We start from the raw sequence: 19,147 nt of genomic DNA on the forward strand, positions 1-19,147 counted from the left end.
ATGCTTCTCTGCATCTCAGAGCCACTTTAACAACCCATGATTCCTCCTCAGTCTAAGACTGATGGAATTCTGATAAAATGGGATTTCTTCATTAGAAGAAATGGAAGTTGAGACAAACACGTGCATGCCGGAAATCTAAGCTAACCAGATTTTGCATTTGCAACAGCTATATATTTGAATTGTTCAAGTCCTCCTGCTGTCTCACCCTCACTGGGCTGAGGAGCTCCTGCCTGGAGACCTGTGTTCACAGCCAAAAAACAGAAAAACCAAGGGATTATTTGCCCAGAGGACAAGTGGACCTGACCTTTCTGTTTACACAATAAAACAATGGTTAATTAAAACCTCTTTACATTATACTGAGACAGATGAGGCAAACAACTGCATGATCTGGAAAACATCTGCTAAACAAAATCAAAATTAATGATAACCAGAATGAGCTCTTTGATGGCCAATACTCACCCAGCTGCCAGGAACCATCAGTGAGCTGCTCATAATAGCGATTAGTTACTAATGCAAAAGTTTGCAGGGGCAGGACCTGTGCTCAGAGCACCTGCACAACTTGTGTTCAACACTGCTATACCTTGGAGTGGATTTGCAGCACACTGATGCATGGGAAGACTTCAGCCTTTTTCTCCCCAAAATGCTCCAGGGTCAGAGTTTAGATCCCACCAGCACCCAAACTTTGACTTGCATGCCCAACGCTGTGATGCCATTCTGCTCTGAAAAAGCAACTTTTCATTGAAATAAATCTACAAGTTGCTACACAAAGACCTGTCAGGTGAGTGTTAGGAGGCAGTCTTTGAAACCTGGCAGCAGTATGCTTTTTCAAGTCTGTAAACTCATGTTTGTTTTAAGAAGGCACTGTAAGAATACTCAACACCAACAAGCACATTGAAAGAAAAATTTCTCCTACCTTTTCCTCTTGTGACTTCAAACCTTCTGGATTCCTATAACGAAAAACAGAATTTGTGTTTTTTTTTTTTGAAAAAAATACAAGAATTGTTCAAAGGCAGCATGAACAGAAACCCCTAAAAGCATTAGTCATTGTCACAGAGATGCATCTATGAAGCTCTGCACAATAACCGAGTAATTACAAGTATACATTTCAGTTTGTCCATAAATATTTAATGGATTAATATATCACCTGAAGTGATTCATCATTCCACAACAGGTTACATGGTAGAGCGTAATATCTTACTTTAAATGGATTTTTTTCTATTGTTAAATGGAAACAGCTATAAGGGGTTTTATTATTAATATAGCAAGGATTTGGGATTGAGGGAGAAGGAGCAGTTATGGGTCTTTTTAGCAGAGACTGTCGCAAATACCCGAATAATTTCAGAATAATCAGACTACTCATGCTCTAAGGGTTCATTTCAATATTTGCACAACCACATTATCTGCCCTGTTTCTCCCAAAGCATCCCTACCACCTCCAATCACAAAACTTTAAAAAACACATTGCTTAGAGTCTCAAAGGGTATTGCATTCCCAGACAACACTATCTACTTACACTAAGGGTGAGACTCCAAAGGAATAAATATTTAATTCCAAGCAGGAAAGTTATTTATGGATTAATTACAAACGCTTATAATTTCTACCATTCCAGTTATTTCTTGCAACCAGTATTGAAGATAGAGGAATCTCAGAGGACTCTAGAGGACCATCCCCGCATACCACTGGCCCTGAGTCACACTGACCTGGACACTGCCCACTCATGAAGGATTAACCCCACTGAGCACAAACCTGGAGCTGGAAGACCCCAAAGACATCCTGGCAGACACCGGCACAGTCTCTGCTGCCAAAGGAACTGGGGATGCCCATGAGATGGCAGAGAGAGTGCCAGCAGCTGCTTCCCACCCAGCTCCACGCTGGGCCCCAGGACCATCCTTGCTGCTTTTGATATACCTCAGAAACAGCTTGGCTCTTATTTGGTAATCTGCTCCCAGATTTTAAAAGCTACTTTTTCCCCCAATGGTCTCCCCTACAGCAGGGACACAGGAAAGAGGAGCAAGCTCTCCAGCTCCCTGCCAAACACTTGTTATGCAGATTTTTACTCCTGTGGATATGACTTGTTTAACTTCATTTCATTCCCTTAGTGCTCACTGTTCTCAGATGTTTATTTACCTGAGAATGAAATAAAAATAATTTTCCCTGCTTTTGATAGGAAAAAAATGGCCTTCCTAGACATCTGAGCTTTATCCCACCTGATGCTTATTATGGTTTTATTTGTGCTCTGTTTTCACTTAAACTAATTCCCTGCAGACCACACTTAGACAAAGGGAAGTAAAACAAAGTGCTGTGCATCTCATGAAGTCTACACACACCCCTTTCTGCATTAGTGCCTTGCCATGGGGTAACAGACACCAGAAATCTGCTACTGGAGCATGTGATAAAAATAGAGCTTTTCAAAGTGGCAGAAGATAGAAATAAACCAAGGAAAAACAGCTCATGGAAGTAACGGTGGCACCTGCTCAGCTAACAACTGCTGACCTCACTTCCCCAAAACTTCATCACTTCAACCAAAACAAGCCATTTCACTACAGGATGCACTATTTCTCACAGAACACACACCACATGACTGTAGCTATTCATTTAGTAGCTGCAGAAATGCTCCTTGTCTTGTCACTCCAGAACCCCAGCAAGGTCCCAGCTCACGGCCTGGCCACCACAGGCAGACACAGCCCAGCCGAGGCCTGCAAGGCCTGCACCAGCTCTGGGCCAAATCCCACCACACATCTCCTGGGCCTGCTCTGCTCCATCCTGGTGACAATTTTATATTTTGTCACCATTTGTGCATACACAGAAGAGGCAGCTTCTCTTCTCCTGTCTTGAAAACAAGTTGTTTTCTTATAAAAAAAAGAAGTAGTAGGATCAGGAAGGCAGAAAGAGGTTCCTTGCCGTCCTCCAAGCCAACCAAGGGGGATAAACAAAAAAGAGTTGGTATTTATAAAAACAGGAAGTTATTATTCCACATAGGATTCTACCTCAGTGATCTCAAGAAATATGGGAAATGGCAGTCAGGATTAGTACAGACTTCAAAGCATTTATCCTCTTTAAGCAGCAAAGCTCTGAGCTGTGTAGACAGTTACACTCCAGGGACCTCTCAAAGCTTTTCAAAATATTAGTTTAAGAGGTGGGGCACAGACTTAAAAAAATCCAGATACAGCCTGATATCATTAAGCCCGTGTACATGTAATATATGCAAAAGGGAAGAGTACTTTTAAAGTTCCCTTGGAGCCCCTCACTTTAACAAGCTTCTTGAATACTCTGCAGTTCAAAGGCTTAGAAACACTAAAACTAATTACAACTATTACATTGATCAAAAGAAAAAAAGACAATCACACTAAAAAAAAATCAAGTGTCAGCTCACTTGTATTAAATACCCTTTTGGTATTTCCATGAAAGAACTGCATAGACACTGAGGAAAAACAAAGGTTGGTCTTCAAAATTCCCCTTCTTTTACTCCGTTTCTCTTTATAACAGTAAGCTCTATTGAATACAAACTACCCAAAAACCAGATGCAAGATTCAGAGGAAAAATCCTGATGGCAATACAATGGGAGAATACGAGGTCAGGCTGCAAGCAACCACTTCATTACCACAGAGAATGTCAGCGCTTGGTACACCCCCAAAACATCCCCTTTCATGAAGAAAAGGCCAAAGGCATTGAGAACACTCAGTATTTCAGAAGCATACACAAAAACCTGGGAAAGGAGAAAAACACCTGGCAGCCATGGCAGGATTTAAGCGGCCACAAAAAGGAACGAGCTCCAGGTAGAAACAACTCTGAGGCCTCTGTCCCTCCAAGTGAAACTACAGCAAGAACTCAGTATTTTCTTAGTTTGCCTCCACCTAATCTTTTTTTTTTTGTAACACAAAAGAAACTATGCTAATTCTCCTCCTTGAGGGCATGCTAAACGTAAGACCTTTCTATTAATGATCTAATATACCACTAAGACACACTGCTGGTACGTCTGGCCACAGGCACAGCACCATGACACATGCTGTGACAGTGGCAATCTCCACAAAAAGGAGCAGTCGCCCTTTCTTTGAAGTGTAAGATACTGCTCTCAAGTAAAAAAAAAAAATCAGAGGTTTTAATAACATTAGTAGAGAACCAAACCATTTTGATAAAAATGACATTAAAAGTTCTCAGATGCGTTGCCTGAGGAATACTTCTCTGCAGAAGCCATAAAGCAGATGGTTATAAATGAGACTTATTTCATGGCCGCCATTTAGTGACTGCAAATTCCTTTAACTAAAAATCTAATTTTATCAAAGCATAGATCATATGTTTTTAAGTGAAAAAAACTGTCTCAGATTTTTCATTCCTTCTGTAAAGCTTCATGAAAACCGTAACACAATGTAATACAGCAGTTTTGTTTGTCAAGGCTCAGTTTCAGTACCTATTTCCTATTTTCCTCCTTTTTAAAGTTAGTTAATTGAAGGCAGAACAAAGGGCCCCTCTGTTCTGTATCTGAGGTGCCTAATCATTGCTTATGTGGAAATCAATGTAGTATGTTTGCTCCAGTATTGCTGTTCACAAGGCATCTATCTACTGACAAAACATCTCTGAACGACTAACCAAACCTGTGTCTGCACATGAGAGCAGATGCAGTGGTAACAAGTACAGTTATTAATCGTAGATGGGTTAGATGGAACAAAAAAAAAATCAGAAACAGTTCCCTGCCCACTATCACACACTTCATTCCCCCCCAGATGCTGCGTGAAAGCATTGCACAAACACCTGCACGAACCTCACGCAATTCAACAACTTCCTTGCACAAATCCCTTTCCTGCCTTTTTAAAAGGGAACACCAGCCTTCCAGAAGACAGCATCAAGATGTCCTGCCAAGACATAATAGCCAGTTTGCGTTATAGGCTCCTGATTAATGCTGAATCATGGGTGCACAGACAGTACTTCTAGAATGAAGAATCAGATTTCATTCAGAACAAACACTGGGGGAGCGTGGAAGGGTATTTTTGGGCAGAGTTAAATGCAACTACACATAGGGAATACACAATACACCAAGCAGGACACTGCTTGGTGACCAAGGAGCTACAAGTGGATTTACTGACAGTCATTAGTGGCAGACCCAAGCAGCAAAACCACTTATCTGTCTGTTTGGTACCACGGTAGATAAATTCTTTGAATACCTCTGTATAAAAATGCATCAATATTAGTGTTATATCCCCACAACACATTGCTGTACAACACAGCAATGCTCTCCTTGCAAATCCTTGTTGCAGGCAGACCAGGCCATGTGAGATTCTGCTCTTCCTGCTGAAGCAGGAGGCTCCTCATTTCCTGACCCCCCTGGAAAAGGTGTGCATCACATTATTTCCAAGGAGCACACAGCACCTTTCATACTCAGGCAAAATTCTACCAAAACACTTTATGGTCAAAGGTTTCCTTTCTGTTATACTTTACTGCAGCCTCCACTGAATTTTTTTTTTCCATTTTTGTATAATGGAAGACCCACCACAACACTAAGTACAATTACACACCAGTATTTACAGATATTTATGTATGGCTGTGCATTTGCTGTTCTCATTAGCAGCCTCTGACCACATGAGCATGATGTCTGACTTGTACCAAGTCTGGTACCAAACATGTACCAACTGCCCTTAAGTACAGCAATTCAGGAGATAATCTTGCAGTGTTTTCAGTCCTGTCCTTTAATACTGATTGTGATTTAGTCACAAGGAGTAATTCGTTTTTTTAATAACCATATGCAAAGGTTGGTGTAGCAGTCCTTGCCAGAGCCAATTACCACAGTAAATGGAAGAGATGCAAGACACAGAAGAATAGCTAACATTTCGGATCAGCAAGTGATCTCTTATTATTGGACTCTAGCAGCCCTCTTACCAGGTACTTTTGGGAGTGCTCACACAGGATAAAGCCAATTCAGCACATGCAGCTGAGCTCACGCTGGGTCTATCACAAAATTAGACATTACCTCTGCACACAGCAAGTCTCCAGAGAGCTGCTCTCTGGATCAGACTAACTGCTGTACAATTTCTAAATATATAGCCCTAACTCATTTAGCAAATTAATAAAGAAGTGGCTGTTCCTACTAATTGAGAATTATCCCATGGATTTTTTTCCCCCCTTCAGAGCATGCTCTTATCTCAAGTGAGGGGTCAAGACAATTACACTGACATCCAGCACTGGGCCAGGTGGAGCACTCTGCATGCGGATTGCAGCAAATGCAGTAGTTATGGCTAATATGTAGCTTGGTTTAACAATCAGGATTTCTCTGTTTACAGCCATGAACACAATATATTCCCAAAAAAGATGCTAATGAGGCAGAGAACATTTTTTTTTTTTTTTAAATCAGGCATGAGGAAGAAAATAAGTCATACACTACAGTTTAAAGAAAGCTTGGTATCAGGACAGAAGCTGGCAATTTAGATTTGTCCTGTCTAGTATAAACTGAGAAAATCTGATGTCTCACATCACACAGTATCATCTGCTCAAACATACGGTAGCTAATTGAGATAATTGCTGCTTCTCTGATTTTATTCACTATTTCAGGACTTCAGATTAGAAGCTCAGGTACAGCTCCATAAATTTCCACACTGTCATCTGGAAGCTCATGGGAAGCCTGTTTTAAAAAATTCCAAATATGCAGCTGTATCCTTCCTAATCTAAAAAGGTAAGAAATACCCAGCCTGATGATAGAAAGGATTCTCAAGTAGAACTGCCTTCCTTTAAAAGCCACTGCTATACCCTTTTTTGAAAGGAGGATACACTACATTTGGAAAAAAAATTGGTCAATATTTAGTCTTTTAAGGTTAATTAGCTTCTGAACAGGTTGTCAGAAAATGTAACCATCCACATCATCACAGCAGAGTTAAAATTGCCTTTTTTTTTTTTTTAATTTGCAAGATAAGTTTTACTCTGATCTAATTCTCTGCTTCAGGAATATATCAGCATTTCCCCACCTAGATATGATTTTTCACAGTTGCTCAACTGTGACATGAGAAAAACTTACAGAAAATTTGATTCCTGCTAGTCAGTTTGTGCCACAGCTCAGCTGAGCCAAGCACCCTGAGCCTCACAGTCCCTCCACTCCTCAGGGAACAGCACCCAACCCTGGCAACCTCCAGCACCAAAATTCAAGGTCATTAGCACCTGAGAAACCACCTACAGTTGTGGTCAGCTGCTGGCTGTGGCTACTATTAGTTGAGCGGTGATAGCCCCCACTGGGCTGGGCAATGTAAGACAACTAAGATGTATCACACCACATGCTACCAGAAGTTTTAAAAAATAAAGGAAGCAGGATTTCAGTTCTCTAAGGGATTGCATGCAAGAAGTTACCTTTAAATTGTACCTACACAACTTGTGCATCTTGAACTACATTTACACTGATAACCAGCACCTACAGCATCTCTAAAGGGATAATATACTAGTTAAAATTTAGAATGCAATTCTAAAACAAGCAGCAATTACAACTTTTAAGAGATACCACAAATGCAGGTAACAAGGAGTGAATTATCAGTATTTCCCAAAAAAGTTACACAAAAATAAATATAAGCCTTGTCTCCCCTTCCCTTCATTAAGGTTTAAAGCAGGAGCAGGCTGTAGCCCAGTACAGATTTTAATTCAAATCTGATTCTTTCCTTCCTTTCTCCAAACTGACTTACAAGCAGGAAGAGCACACACACAACAGAATACATTACTACTAATAATTCTTAAAATAAATACCAGGATATTAGATCTTCAACTGCATATAAAATTGATACACTGTGCCTGTCTTATTCCAAGCTCACGCTCTGAAATTATGCCTCTATTTGAATTATAAGCAAAAGCTTTTATCAAAAGCCTTTGCAGTTTTGTAGCTTGCCTCCCAAAGCAGTGCCTTCGTAGTCAGATCAGGAAATACAACTTTGCCAGGGGAAGCAGCACAAAACCATCCCCATTGCTCCCCTGCTGCTTGGAATCATCAACTGTGGTCTTCAGCTGCGGCATTAAGTGAAACAACATTGAAGAATCTGCAGATAATTAGAAATTTCAGGAATAATTGATACTCCTAGAGAAGCACAGTTCAGGCTGTGAGTGGACTCCAGAGGGATGGTTTATCCTGTGTAGGATGGCACAGAAGGGCTGGTGCAACACAGCTGTTTGCAGTCATGCTGAAGGTGAAGGTGACATTTATTACTTGGAGATTTTAAGCAGCTCGGGTGCTACGCAAGTAATAACTAATGAACAAGTCAAACGATAGATAATCTACACAGCTGAAAGCTTCCCGATGCCAATAAGAAAGTTATGGCACCTTAAAAAGAACGTTTGCTACATCCATTAGCATAAAAACAAGACTTGGCATAGCTGCATATGATACTTTGAGGTTGGTGGTACAATTTAAGGCAAAAGCAAGGTAAGGTGACAGACAAATATTGGTAAAAAAAATGTATCTCCTTCACCAGCCCAGCACAAACCACTCCATTCGAATCTCCTGACCAAGTTCTCCCTCAGATTCGATATGCAGAACTCCAGGGTTAGTTCAGGTTGGGCCTTTTCTCCTGTGCTTGTACTGGAGGCTCCCCACAGCTACCAACAGTGGCAAAAACTCACAAACTACATTTTTAAGAATTCCTTTCCATTTCAGAAAGGAGACGCGACCCCAGAGTGTACCATCTGTTGCCTCAAAAGCAAACCAAAGGCCTTCTAAGATAACAAAGCTGTCCATGAAACATGGTCACCTATAATGCCCAACCTAACATGAAACCAGCCATGCTGAATGCAGGGGCAAAGCCTTTTCTGTAACTATCACCTCAGAGCACAGGAGCTCTATGTATTTGTGGTTTTGAATATACTCCACTCAGTAGAACTTAATTCCATGATGGTTCAACCCTAGAAAGCTGCACACCCTAGCTCCACGGTGCTCCATGTGCAGCACCCAGAAGCTTCAAGAACTTTTCAGCACCCGCCTGAACCAGCCTGAGAAGTTTCACAACGTGAAATGACAGCAACATTCTCCAAAATTAACATGGACCAAGCAAGTTGCAGCTTTTCAATTTAGTACCAACATTGTCCTTTTTAAATTAGGTTTTCCATTTCAATTCGTTATATACCCATGGAACTCCAGACTGCACGCACGTTTATTACTGTTCTAGTCAAGACTAAAAATACTTCACAAAACAAGCCTCTTCTCAGGAACACCCCATAAAATTGAGAAGTGGAAGGCTGAGCATCAGGAAAACAGACACCACTGCTGTGCTAGAAAGTTACTTCCTCATGCAGAAAGGCTGAGTACTGCAGTCTGTGGCCTCAAGACTTATTTTTCCCTTTATAAATGCAAAGCACAACTGCAATAATTCTACCACAGACCATGAAGAAATCGATTTAGCAATCTGAACATAAATTAAGCAATGTTTTTGATTCAGTAAACTTGTTCCTATGTAGATCAGAACAAGTATTAGTGAAGGTCAGCGACCCATAGCCAAGTATTTGCTTTGAAGTTTGTAGGAATCTTAGATCAGGGCATACTTCAAATTATTTGACCTGTAAATTAACCCTTTACATATTTTTAAAGCAATTTCAGCGAATTGCTACAAGCTTTCTATTTGTGATTCAATGATCTAAATGCATGTTAATGGAATTACATATTAATCAGGAGCCATGTATTTGGTAACTAACAAACATTACTAATGAATAAAGAGCAGCATCTGAGGCCCTGGCTGGCACAGGCTCCAAACCCACAACTCCATAAACGAAGAACAGCCACAATTACATTGCACAGGAGATGAACTCCCAGTTGAACAAAGCCAAATATCACTAGAAAAGATTTTTTTTCTTATGAAAACGTATTAAGGTTAAATTATTTTCTGAAAGATAAACGCATTTTGAGAAAACAGCGGTTACCTCAATTTAGCTGTCCTACCTGACAGCTGCATTCAGGATCTCCAGATTTATTTTGGTCTTTGGTGTTATACATATAAACGCTTTCTTGGGGAACAAGCTTTCTGTACAGTTACTTTATTAAAAATCTGCATTACAACTTACAGCCCTGGAAGCTATTTTAACTGCGTTTTGTACATTAAAAGTTTTAATATTTCACACCGGTTATGAATTCTGTACAAATCTGAACAAATGCATTTCTAGCTTAGATCCTTTCACCTCAAGCAAGATCAAGTAATTGGTGCAATAACTTCATGGTTTTTAGAGCAAGATCAAATGAATGAATGTCTTTCATGTAGTGTAATAGTTCTACAGCTTATATTAAAATAAATCATTTGAGTAATGAATTTAATTCTTCAGAATAACTTTTTCAAAAATCATAACTAATATGCATTAGTGAAGAATTATTATTTTTTAAATACAAAACCATGCCAAATATTTAATTATTTTTAAAAAGCTAAAATGATCCAAGGCAATACAAAAACATTTAATATTAGAGTGCCTGTATACTGTGTGTTGACTACACAGCAACAAAGCGCAAGAGGAGGTGAGGGTGACTGTGTTTCTTCACTTTTACAGAATGGAGAAGGGATACCTCAAGGTAAAAGTACTCATGAGGCAGAACTCAGAACATCAGAATCTCGAAATCTCCACTAAAATAATTACCAAGTCCTGCTGAACAGGAGCCACATGTTTGACAGCGTTGGCTTTCCTGCCACCACAAGTAAAGCCAATGCTGTCACCTTCAGCACTGAGAACAGGCTCAGTTGCTTTACACCTGCCACAAGCCCAGAGCATGAAAGGTGACAGGCGCCACCACCCTGCACTAAGGCAGGAGTCCCACCTCCCCGTCAGGCGGTGTCCTCTCTGGCCGGATCAGGACCACTGTCACCCAAAGGCCACCACGTGTCCTCAGAAGCCAACATGGGCTCTAAGTTTGTTGGTCCTCCCAGAACGACCTATGGCTCAGGTATGCTTAGCAAATGGCCTGTTTCAGGCTTCACCTGAAGATCCAGTGACCCAAGTGAAGAGCCAGGACGGGGTTTGCTTATTGAATTTAGCTTAATGGGTCCCAGTGGCCTTAAGACAGAGCATACCATAAAGTCTTTGGGGGACAAAGACCGCATCTCCACAACAACCAGATGCACAATTTTCCTCTCGGAACTACAGCGATATGCTCAAGAAGTGTAAGAGCTCGTGCTTCATGGTCCTTTCACAATCATTGCTTCTTCACTGACCTCCTCAGCAGGTATTTAGTACAAATACATAAGTAGATATGCCCCCACTTGTTTTCACAGTACAAAAAGCCTGAACACAGCACAAAAATAGAGACAAGAGTTGTAGCTGCAGCAGCAGATCTACAGTACCTCTTGGTGCAACCTCCCTCCATCCGAAAACGGCCTTCTGCTCCCGGCCGAGTCCATCCATCCCCTCGTGACAGACGAGAAAACCCCAAGCAGTACGAGAGATAACCAAAAGCTTCTTGACTTCATCATTTCACGTCTGTTGAAAACAAGAGAACAGTCATAAAGCAATCTCAAAACAAAACCCAGCTCAAATTCAGTAACGTGCAGAAGCTTACTGTAACAGCTTGGTGAAATATTTACCCCTAAGTTATCCTCCAACGGGCATGCTGTTCCCAGCCTGCCCCTGCCAAGCTGGACCACTGGGATTTCCAAGTTTAACTGCTGTGGCCAGGAGCAAGCCACCCCACACACAAGGTTATGGTTCTGTGGAAACCCAGAGGTGTCTTCACCCCTCCTCAGGCAGCCAAGCAGCGCTGGGTTATTCACAGCCACTTCATGCATTTTTACCCTCAGCAAATCGTCACAAAAGCCTCACCAGACACCGCTGTTCATTTCTTTGATCACCGGAGGCTTACAGCAGTGTGCCAGAAGATGTTGTTATTCCTCTCAGACTCGGAGGATGATACCTGCCTCGAGCACATTCAGCCACTGTGCTGCCGGAGGCTGAGCTCGCAGCCTCGCAGGGGCCAGCAGCGAGCCCGGGGTGTCACAGCGACACCTGGAACACGGGGCCTGTCACTCCTGGTCACACGAGAGACCTGCCCAGATGGCCGCTGAACCCAATACAACCCACAAGACCTGAAGCAAACTCTGTACCCAAGAGGTCTGAAGCATTTCTCCAGCCATGACCTAGGTGAGCCTCTCCTGGGGCTGTGCTTTCTCCACTAATTTGCCCCTGTCCCAGCCAGGCCATTTCTAAGCCCCCTCAGGCTCATCCTGCTCACCAGCACCATCTCCCTGCCCTGGCTCTGCAGCAGCAGGGAACCGGGGAGATAAAAGCAAGGATTTCCACCACGGTAGCATTCCCTTTGAGAGATGTTCTTGTCTTTTTTAAAATGAAGTTGGAAATACTACAAGTGCAAGCTACTCCAAGTGTTGTCAGGTGGAACTGCCACATGTTGTGTGTACGTGCATAACCCTGAGCTAACGCCCTGAAGATCAGCCAAGAGCATTTTAAGGGACATTGGGCTCCAAAAGTACAGCTGAACCTGAGAGCTCTGTACTTCATCTACCCTTTTTGGGGACAGGACACCAGATTGTGCTGTTACTTCTCATAATGAAGATACCAAAGGGGTCTTCAAGCCTGGCTCCATTTCCACAGCAGCTGAGAGAAGTTTTAGCCTTTCACAGCAGCTGCAGAAGGTGCTAAGGCAGACTCACAATAAATCATAATGACCACTGAACGAAGCAAGAGATAGCATTGCTACAACATGCAAGTGACAGGCTGCTGCTTGGTTTGAGCAATACACATTAACGAGACGTGTTACCCACTAATAGCAAAATTAAGCCCCTATGACAAACCTTGTCTTGACAGGACTCATTTTAGTGTTTTCATACCATGTATTTGCTGCAGGGTGTATCCAAGGCTTAGTGCATCACTATTAATTTGGGACCATAACTATTCACACCAGCACTGCTTTGGTCTCAACTATTTTGTCTGCCCAGAGACATACTGTCAATAAAACGACACAGCCGACAGTCACCGCACACCACTCGCCCACGGAATTAAGGCATTGCTTTTTCTCAGCACTAATGTAAACACCCTGAACTGAGAGCACTCAGGATGAAATCAAAATTTATTAGGCTCTCTAAATTCCAATTAGAAACCTCAGATGTAATGTTACTGGGGCTACAAATAAATGTTTAATAAACCAAAGTCACTATATCAATAAGCGACAAGTACATTGTTACATTATGAATTGCTCTCGCAGAGCAATACTATTTCTCACATTTTATAGAGGTATTTTGTATGCTCTGTTGATACCACCACAGCAAATACTGTTTCACTTTGCAGTTCTAGAGACCTCTCATTCGTACGCTGCTTGAAATCACAATCCTAGACCCAAAGAGGGGACCAGCCAGTTTCGTGTTCATTTAGTAGATAAACACTAGAAAACATGATGGTGTTTGGATTAAGATGCCTATAACACTGACGAAACTGAAAGGGCAGCATCTGCATGCTAGAAACTGCTTGTTTTATAAATGGAACTGGTAGAACATCCTTCTCTCAGTTTAGGAATTACTTATTTTTATTGCACGCTGACTGACAGTATGTTAATTGGTCTCACTCATAAGAAGAGAAGGACACAGCAATATACATTATGATCTGAATAGCCTAAGCCAAGCAACAAATGCACGCTATAAATATCAAGCAAGAGTTAACTCTGAAGTCACGGAGCATGTCCATGCTGCTTGGTGTCCCAAACCGTACCCCAGCATCCCCTCGCCCCGACTGAGCCGCAGCACATCTGCCTGAGCTAAGCAGAAGAGTCCTGGCAAGATCAGGTCTGCAGCTGCACCATGCAACTCAGCTACTGGTTTGCAGTGCAAAGTTCCCCAAAGTCAACCAAAACATTCAAATTGATTGAATGGATCACGATAAACTCAGCCAAGTTCACCACCAATTTCCTGTCCTCACTTGAGCAAAGCACAATATGCAGGACTTGAGCCTGTATGGACATCACTGCCCAGATAAATCACAGTTGCATATGGACATCCTGCATAAAACAAGCCATTGTACACACACACACACACAAGGACTATGTTTGCAGCTAAACATTAGAAGCCCCCTAAGAACTGAGGGTGGAGAGGGGAGTCTGTCACCCACCTGCTCATAGCAACATGGGAACAAACAGATTTTAATCCCCCATGCAAAGCACAAGCTAGTAATTGTAATGCAGGCACTCCAATTAAACCTGTTTCAAACACAGTAAACAAAGTTAAGCATCACAGCCATTTGTGATACCTCCTTTGGTTTCAGGGGAATTACTTCCAAAACCATCCTGGTTCTTATATTACAGGAGATACTATACAAAGGCTGGAGGTAAACCTGCAGCTTGTGGCTTGTTCCTCCAAACCAGAGGAGAACTGCAGCATTCCTTGCAGCTGGCACTGCTTTGCCAAGAAACACTCGCGCAAGCAGAGCAGCACCATGCTACGCGCTGTTACTTGGCCAAGCCCCGCAGGTGCTGTTGTAACACTGGCAATTACAGAATGCCTCCATCCTGCACTCGGATGGGTTTGTGCACACAAATATACAGGGGGAGCCTCAACTCACATAAAAATTGGGGCTACACATCTGAATGAAGAGAAACAGCAAGCAGATGTAAGCCAGAAGTATCAGCACAGGCTTTAGGATGCAGGTTTTAGAGCTGCTCAAGCACAAAGGGTCACCTTGGAAAAGGCAGGCACTGATCACGTTGGCCATTTGCGGGGAGAACACCACAAGTTGTTTAAAGCACTTCAGTGACACACAGCACAAGTAGGCAGGCAGACAGATTGCTGCCGGCAGCCCACAACTTTTTCCTCCACAACACAGCAGCTTTTAGAATTCAATTAGGGTGACCGTAATAATATTAAGCAATTTGCCAAAACCAGTTATTGGTTTTGTTTTCAGGGCTACTTAAATTGCAGCTTAAATTTTAGTGCCGAAAAATTAATAGTTCACAATAGCTTTTAATAATTTCCAACAAGCTCCACATTAGAAAGAAATGTTCAACTTAATTACCTGAAGTTACGGCTGTTGCTATAAGCAAAAAAAGAAAAAAAAAAAGGCATTTGGACCACACCATTACCTCTATAAATTGGCTCCGTTAGTGCAAGATAAGGATCTGGTCCTCAGTTCCTCAGCCACTGCCTGTTCCAATTGCTTCAGCCTTATCTAAACAGTATTTCTGCGGCCTGCGAAATAATTTTCATGTTCGTAACTTCTTGTCAAGTGCTATAAAGACTACAAATTTAGGAAAAAAAAAAAAAACATTCCAAGATGACCTTTCAGCACGACATAATTAAGGCAAACAACGCTTTCCATCAGCTATGTGCAGCATCTCAGCTACGTAAAGTTTTGATGCGTTAGGAACTCGCTGGAATCAGCGGCAATGTTTAGCTACAAACCAGGCGTTTCGTTTGCATAAAAGCACGCTTCGGAACATCTCAAAGAATATTTCACGTTAAATTCAAGACATTCGATGTTCCCAGAAAAAAATAAATAAATAAATAAATTGAGAACATCGGTCCAGCTGGAATGAAGGGCCTTAAATCTGGCAGATTTTAACCCTTGCTTGCCAGGCTGCCTCCGTCATACTTCGGTGCGTTTCAGCTGCAGCTTGGCTCATGCTCAGGGAAGCTCCGCGCCACCCCTGCGGTGCACCCGGTGCCCCCCACCACCCCCCAGCCGCTCGGTCCCACCGCTCAGAAACACCGCAGACAGCTCAAGCCGGCCGGGCGGCCCCGGATTACCACAAATAAACAAACCCCAATCGCTCTCCGCCGCCAGCAGAGCCCGCGGAGGCACCGGGGCCGCCTGCTCCCCGCACGGCTGCGGGGCCCCCAGCGCCCCCCGAGCACCCCAGGGCTCGGGCCCCGTCGGGGCGCTCCGGGGGCTGCCGCCGGCCCCACGGCGCCACCCAGGGGCCGCGGGGGGAAGCGCCGGCCCCACTCGCGACCGCGGCGGGACGCAGGGGCCGGCCCCGAGCCCCCCCGACGGCAGCAGGAGCAGGAGCATCACCTGCCCCGGCTCGGCTGGGGGGGGGGGGGGGGGCAGCCCCAGCGCAGCCCACCCTGCTGGGAGGGAGCCGTTCTCACCTCTTCGTCCCCAAGCTGGGGAAGTCGGGGCGAGAAGGAAAAAGGGGGGGGGGGAGTGGGGCGACCCCCTCCGAGGGTGCCCACCTGTTCCTACGCCCTTCCCGCGGGCTCGGCGTGGACCGGCAGCATCCCCGCGGAGCCGGCAGCGGGAAGGCTCCCACAGCGGGGCGTCCCCCCCGAACCCCCTTGCAGCGCTCCGCCAGGCGGGTCTTCCCCCCCCCCCACCCCCCCAAAAAACAAAAAAAAAAAAAAAAAAAAAACACCCCTTTCCCCCGACAGCTCTCCGCCAGGTACCCGCGGGGACGCGCGGGGAGCTCCGGGCGCGGCCCCGCGGCGCGCACTCACCTGGGGCGCGGCGCCGGGCGGGACGGAGCGGCCGAAGGGGTGCGGCGGGGCCGGGGGCCGCGGGACGGCTCGGGCCGGGACGGGAGCGGCGGCGGCCGTGGAGGCGGGGGGGGGCCGCGCCGGCCCTATTTCTGCTCTCCGGGCCGGAGCCGCCTGACGTCACGGCCGCATTTGCATATTCCACCCAATCGCCGGCACCTGTGCGGGGCGCCGGGACCGCCCCCTCGGGGCAGCGGGGCGGGGGGCGGCCGGGGAGGGGGGGGGGGGGGGGCCGCGCCGTCGGGGCTCGGAGCCCTGAGGAGGGGAAGCGGAGCCCCCACGGCGTGGCTCAGGGGCTGGGGGGGGGGGGGGGGGGGGGCGTTGGGAAGGGGGCGGCAGGGCCGCCCCCTCGGGGCACCGGGGTGGGAGGGGGGTTGCGCCCCCCCAAATTTCCACGCTACCCCCAGGCGCCCCCGTGTCGCGCCCTCCCGTCGTGGGCAGCCAGCCCCGGGGGCACGGGGGAGAAGCCCCCCGGGGGCACCAGGGCAGCCGGGAGCAAACCTCGAGGGGACGGGGGGGGGGGGTCCCTTTGGGGCCCCCCAGCCCCGCGTTGGGACACCGGGACCACCAGCAGCTGGCGGTGGGGCACGCGGCGTGGCCAGGGGCTGCTTCTAGTGCCGGGTAGCGGTGGCCATGCGGGAAGGCAAACATTAACATTCATTCTCTTCGCCTTCGCATCTGTTTAAAAAAAAAAAAAAAAAAAAAGAAAAAGGATCAATATAATCATTGCTCATTTATTTTTTAGAAGGTGTTGAGTGTTTACGGGGGAGGAGCGGGGCTGTAAAGGGGGTTTGGGGTGCTGGGTTTCAAAGGGGAATTAGGCACAAGCTGGATCCATCGCGAAGCAGCAGGTGCCCACAATTACTAACAGAAGTCTAAAGACTTCTTAAAACATGTCAGTCTCGGTGTTCCTTCCGACACAGAGCCCTACAGCTGGATCCTAGTGAATTAAATTGCATTTGTCATTGGCCTCAGCGTGAGAGGGACAGGATCCCCCTGCTCAGCTGTTTAAGAAGACACGGGCAGCTCCCAGAAACCAGCTCTAGGCTGGAAGACAATCTGCTTATTATCACATCAGTTCACAAAATTAGCCATGAGCTTGTGGGAAGAGGCTCTTCCATGAGAGCAGGCTTGTTTGTTATTAGTAGTATTGTTCTTCGCAGGAGATACCAAGCAAGGGCAGCTTTCTGGGATTTTTCACACTTTTAGTTCTGGCCAGTTAAATGTTGCACCTCCAAAATATCTTCAGCATTTACCAAAAAAAAAAAAAAAGACTTTATTTAATGACTTGATGACTTGTAGGGACTCTTGTTTGCTCTGATTTCCTTCTTCCTAACAAGAATGATCTGAAATTGCTGATTTACGATTTGGATTAAAATAAAATAAATCACAAATGCGATTGGGAGCATCCACAGTGAATTGTGCATGGGCACTATAAAGTGGGTCCTTGTAGAGTGTTCTACAGGAACCAGTGAGTGCATATTTCATACCTGGCCTATAGGCTTAAGAGGTCTGGGGTTTAAAAAAAATAAAACTGAAATCTAATCAGAGAAAAAACGGTATCTTCAGTGAGATCTTTTTCTCTTTCCTGCGGGAGAGGGAAAAAAAATCAGCAAACAGAAATAATATCAGTGGAGACAACTCCTTCCCATTTCCTGAAGGAAAGAAAGAAAAGTCTAACCACTTACCCACATCATTTATTCTGTGAAAGTATCTTTCAGACTGTCTGTGTTGTCAGTTTGAAGTATTTAGTCATTTCTCTGTTTCTCTTAAAGTCGGACATAAACATGAGATGTATCAGGAGACATGTGAAGCATCCACGCAGCCCCTGTTTATTTATATCCACACACGCCTGAGGATGCAGGGTGGGGAGGAAGTCAGGTCTCCTCGCCCCAGACAGCTTGCTGGGGTGACGCTGGCTGCGACACGCTTGTAGCAGTTGGCACATTTTGCTCATTTTACATAATTCTGGTGCAGTTTTAAATGCACAGCCCGTGCCTGCTGCGTCTCCACGTGGCCCCTGGGGCTGAGATGAACGAGAGCGCGGCGAGGCAGCGCCGAGTCCCCAGACCCCCAGGCCCCTGCCTGTGCCACCCCGTTTTTTTTCCCACCCACCCCCCAAAAGCTGAAGCATCCAGAATGAAATTCAGCTACGCAAGCTGAATTTGGGGCAGAAAGGTATTCCCTGGGAATTATTGGGGAATTACAATATCAAGCTCGTTTTTTCCCCACAGAGGTGGTCCCCCCCACACAGCTCGGCTTCTCGAGGAGCAGGGGGCTGGAGAAAGCCACCCTAAGCCAGGCCAAGCACACCCCACCTGGCCCCGAGCATGGGCACTACCTGGGTCCTGCATCACGTACCCAGCTCTCCCCCGTCCTGCCCTGGGGAAAGCCAGTCCTTCCTATTTCAGCCCCATGTCCAAACCCAAGCCCCTTGCTTTAGACAGCTAAACGAGGAGCGGATTTGCCCTGGGCAGGTGATGGATTGGGCAATCCGGCTCACGCAAAGTGCCTGTCTGCTCCTCTATCAATTACGGGTGACCGTGTCCCTAGCCCAGCTCCCCCAGGAGCCCAGACTCCCCTCCCTGACATTACAGGTGCACAGTCAGGTACCAACACCCATTTTTGATGACTTCTCTTACACGCTGGGCTCCTTCCCAATTCTCTGACATTCTGGTTCCAAATCTTTCCAGTTTCTCCCACCGCCTGAAACCGTTTATAAACCCAAGCACCCTGCCTCGCACCCCC

The 19,147-nt window shown here is 45.4% G+C and overlaps 1 protein-coding gene across 4 annotated transcripts in view; it reads right to left on the bottom strand.

Moving 5' to 3' along the window:
- The window catches only part of FSTL4 (follistatin like 4), a 214,995-nt gene extending 198,588 nt beyond the window's left edge, over positions 1-16,407 (bottom strand). The window contains exons 1-3 of one of the 4 annotated variants that reach the window (XM_040573987.1): positions 16,361-16,407; positions 11,273-11,408; positions 914-947 (exon numbers count right to left, since the gene is read on the bottom strand). In XM_040573987.1, coding sequence (XP_040429921.1) covers positions 914-947; positions 11,273-11,401 — 163 coding nt within the window. In that variant the 5' untranslated portion in view covers positions 11,402-11,408; positions 16,361-16,407. Of the gene's footprint in view, positions 1-913; positions 948-11,272; positions 11,409-11,747; positions 12,995-16,360 lie in introns of those variants that run through there. The other 3 variants (XM_040573986.1, XM_040573988.1, XM_040573989.1) reach the window with 3 other exon arrangements.
- Between the last annotated feature and the right edge of the window lie 2,740 nt (positions 16,408-19,147).

Source organism: Cygnus olor, chromosome 14, assembly GCF_009769625.2.
Source record: "Cygnus olor isolate bCygOlo1 chromosome 14, bCygOlo1.pri.v2, whole genome shotgun sequence".
Classification (NCBI taxonomy): Eukaryota; Metazoa; Chordata; class Aves; order Anseriformes; family Anatidae; genus Cygnus; species Cygnus olor.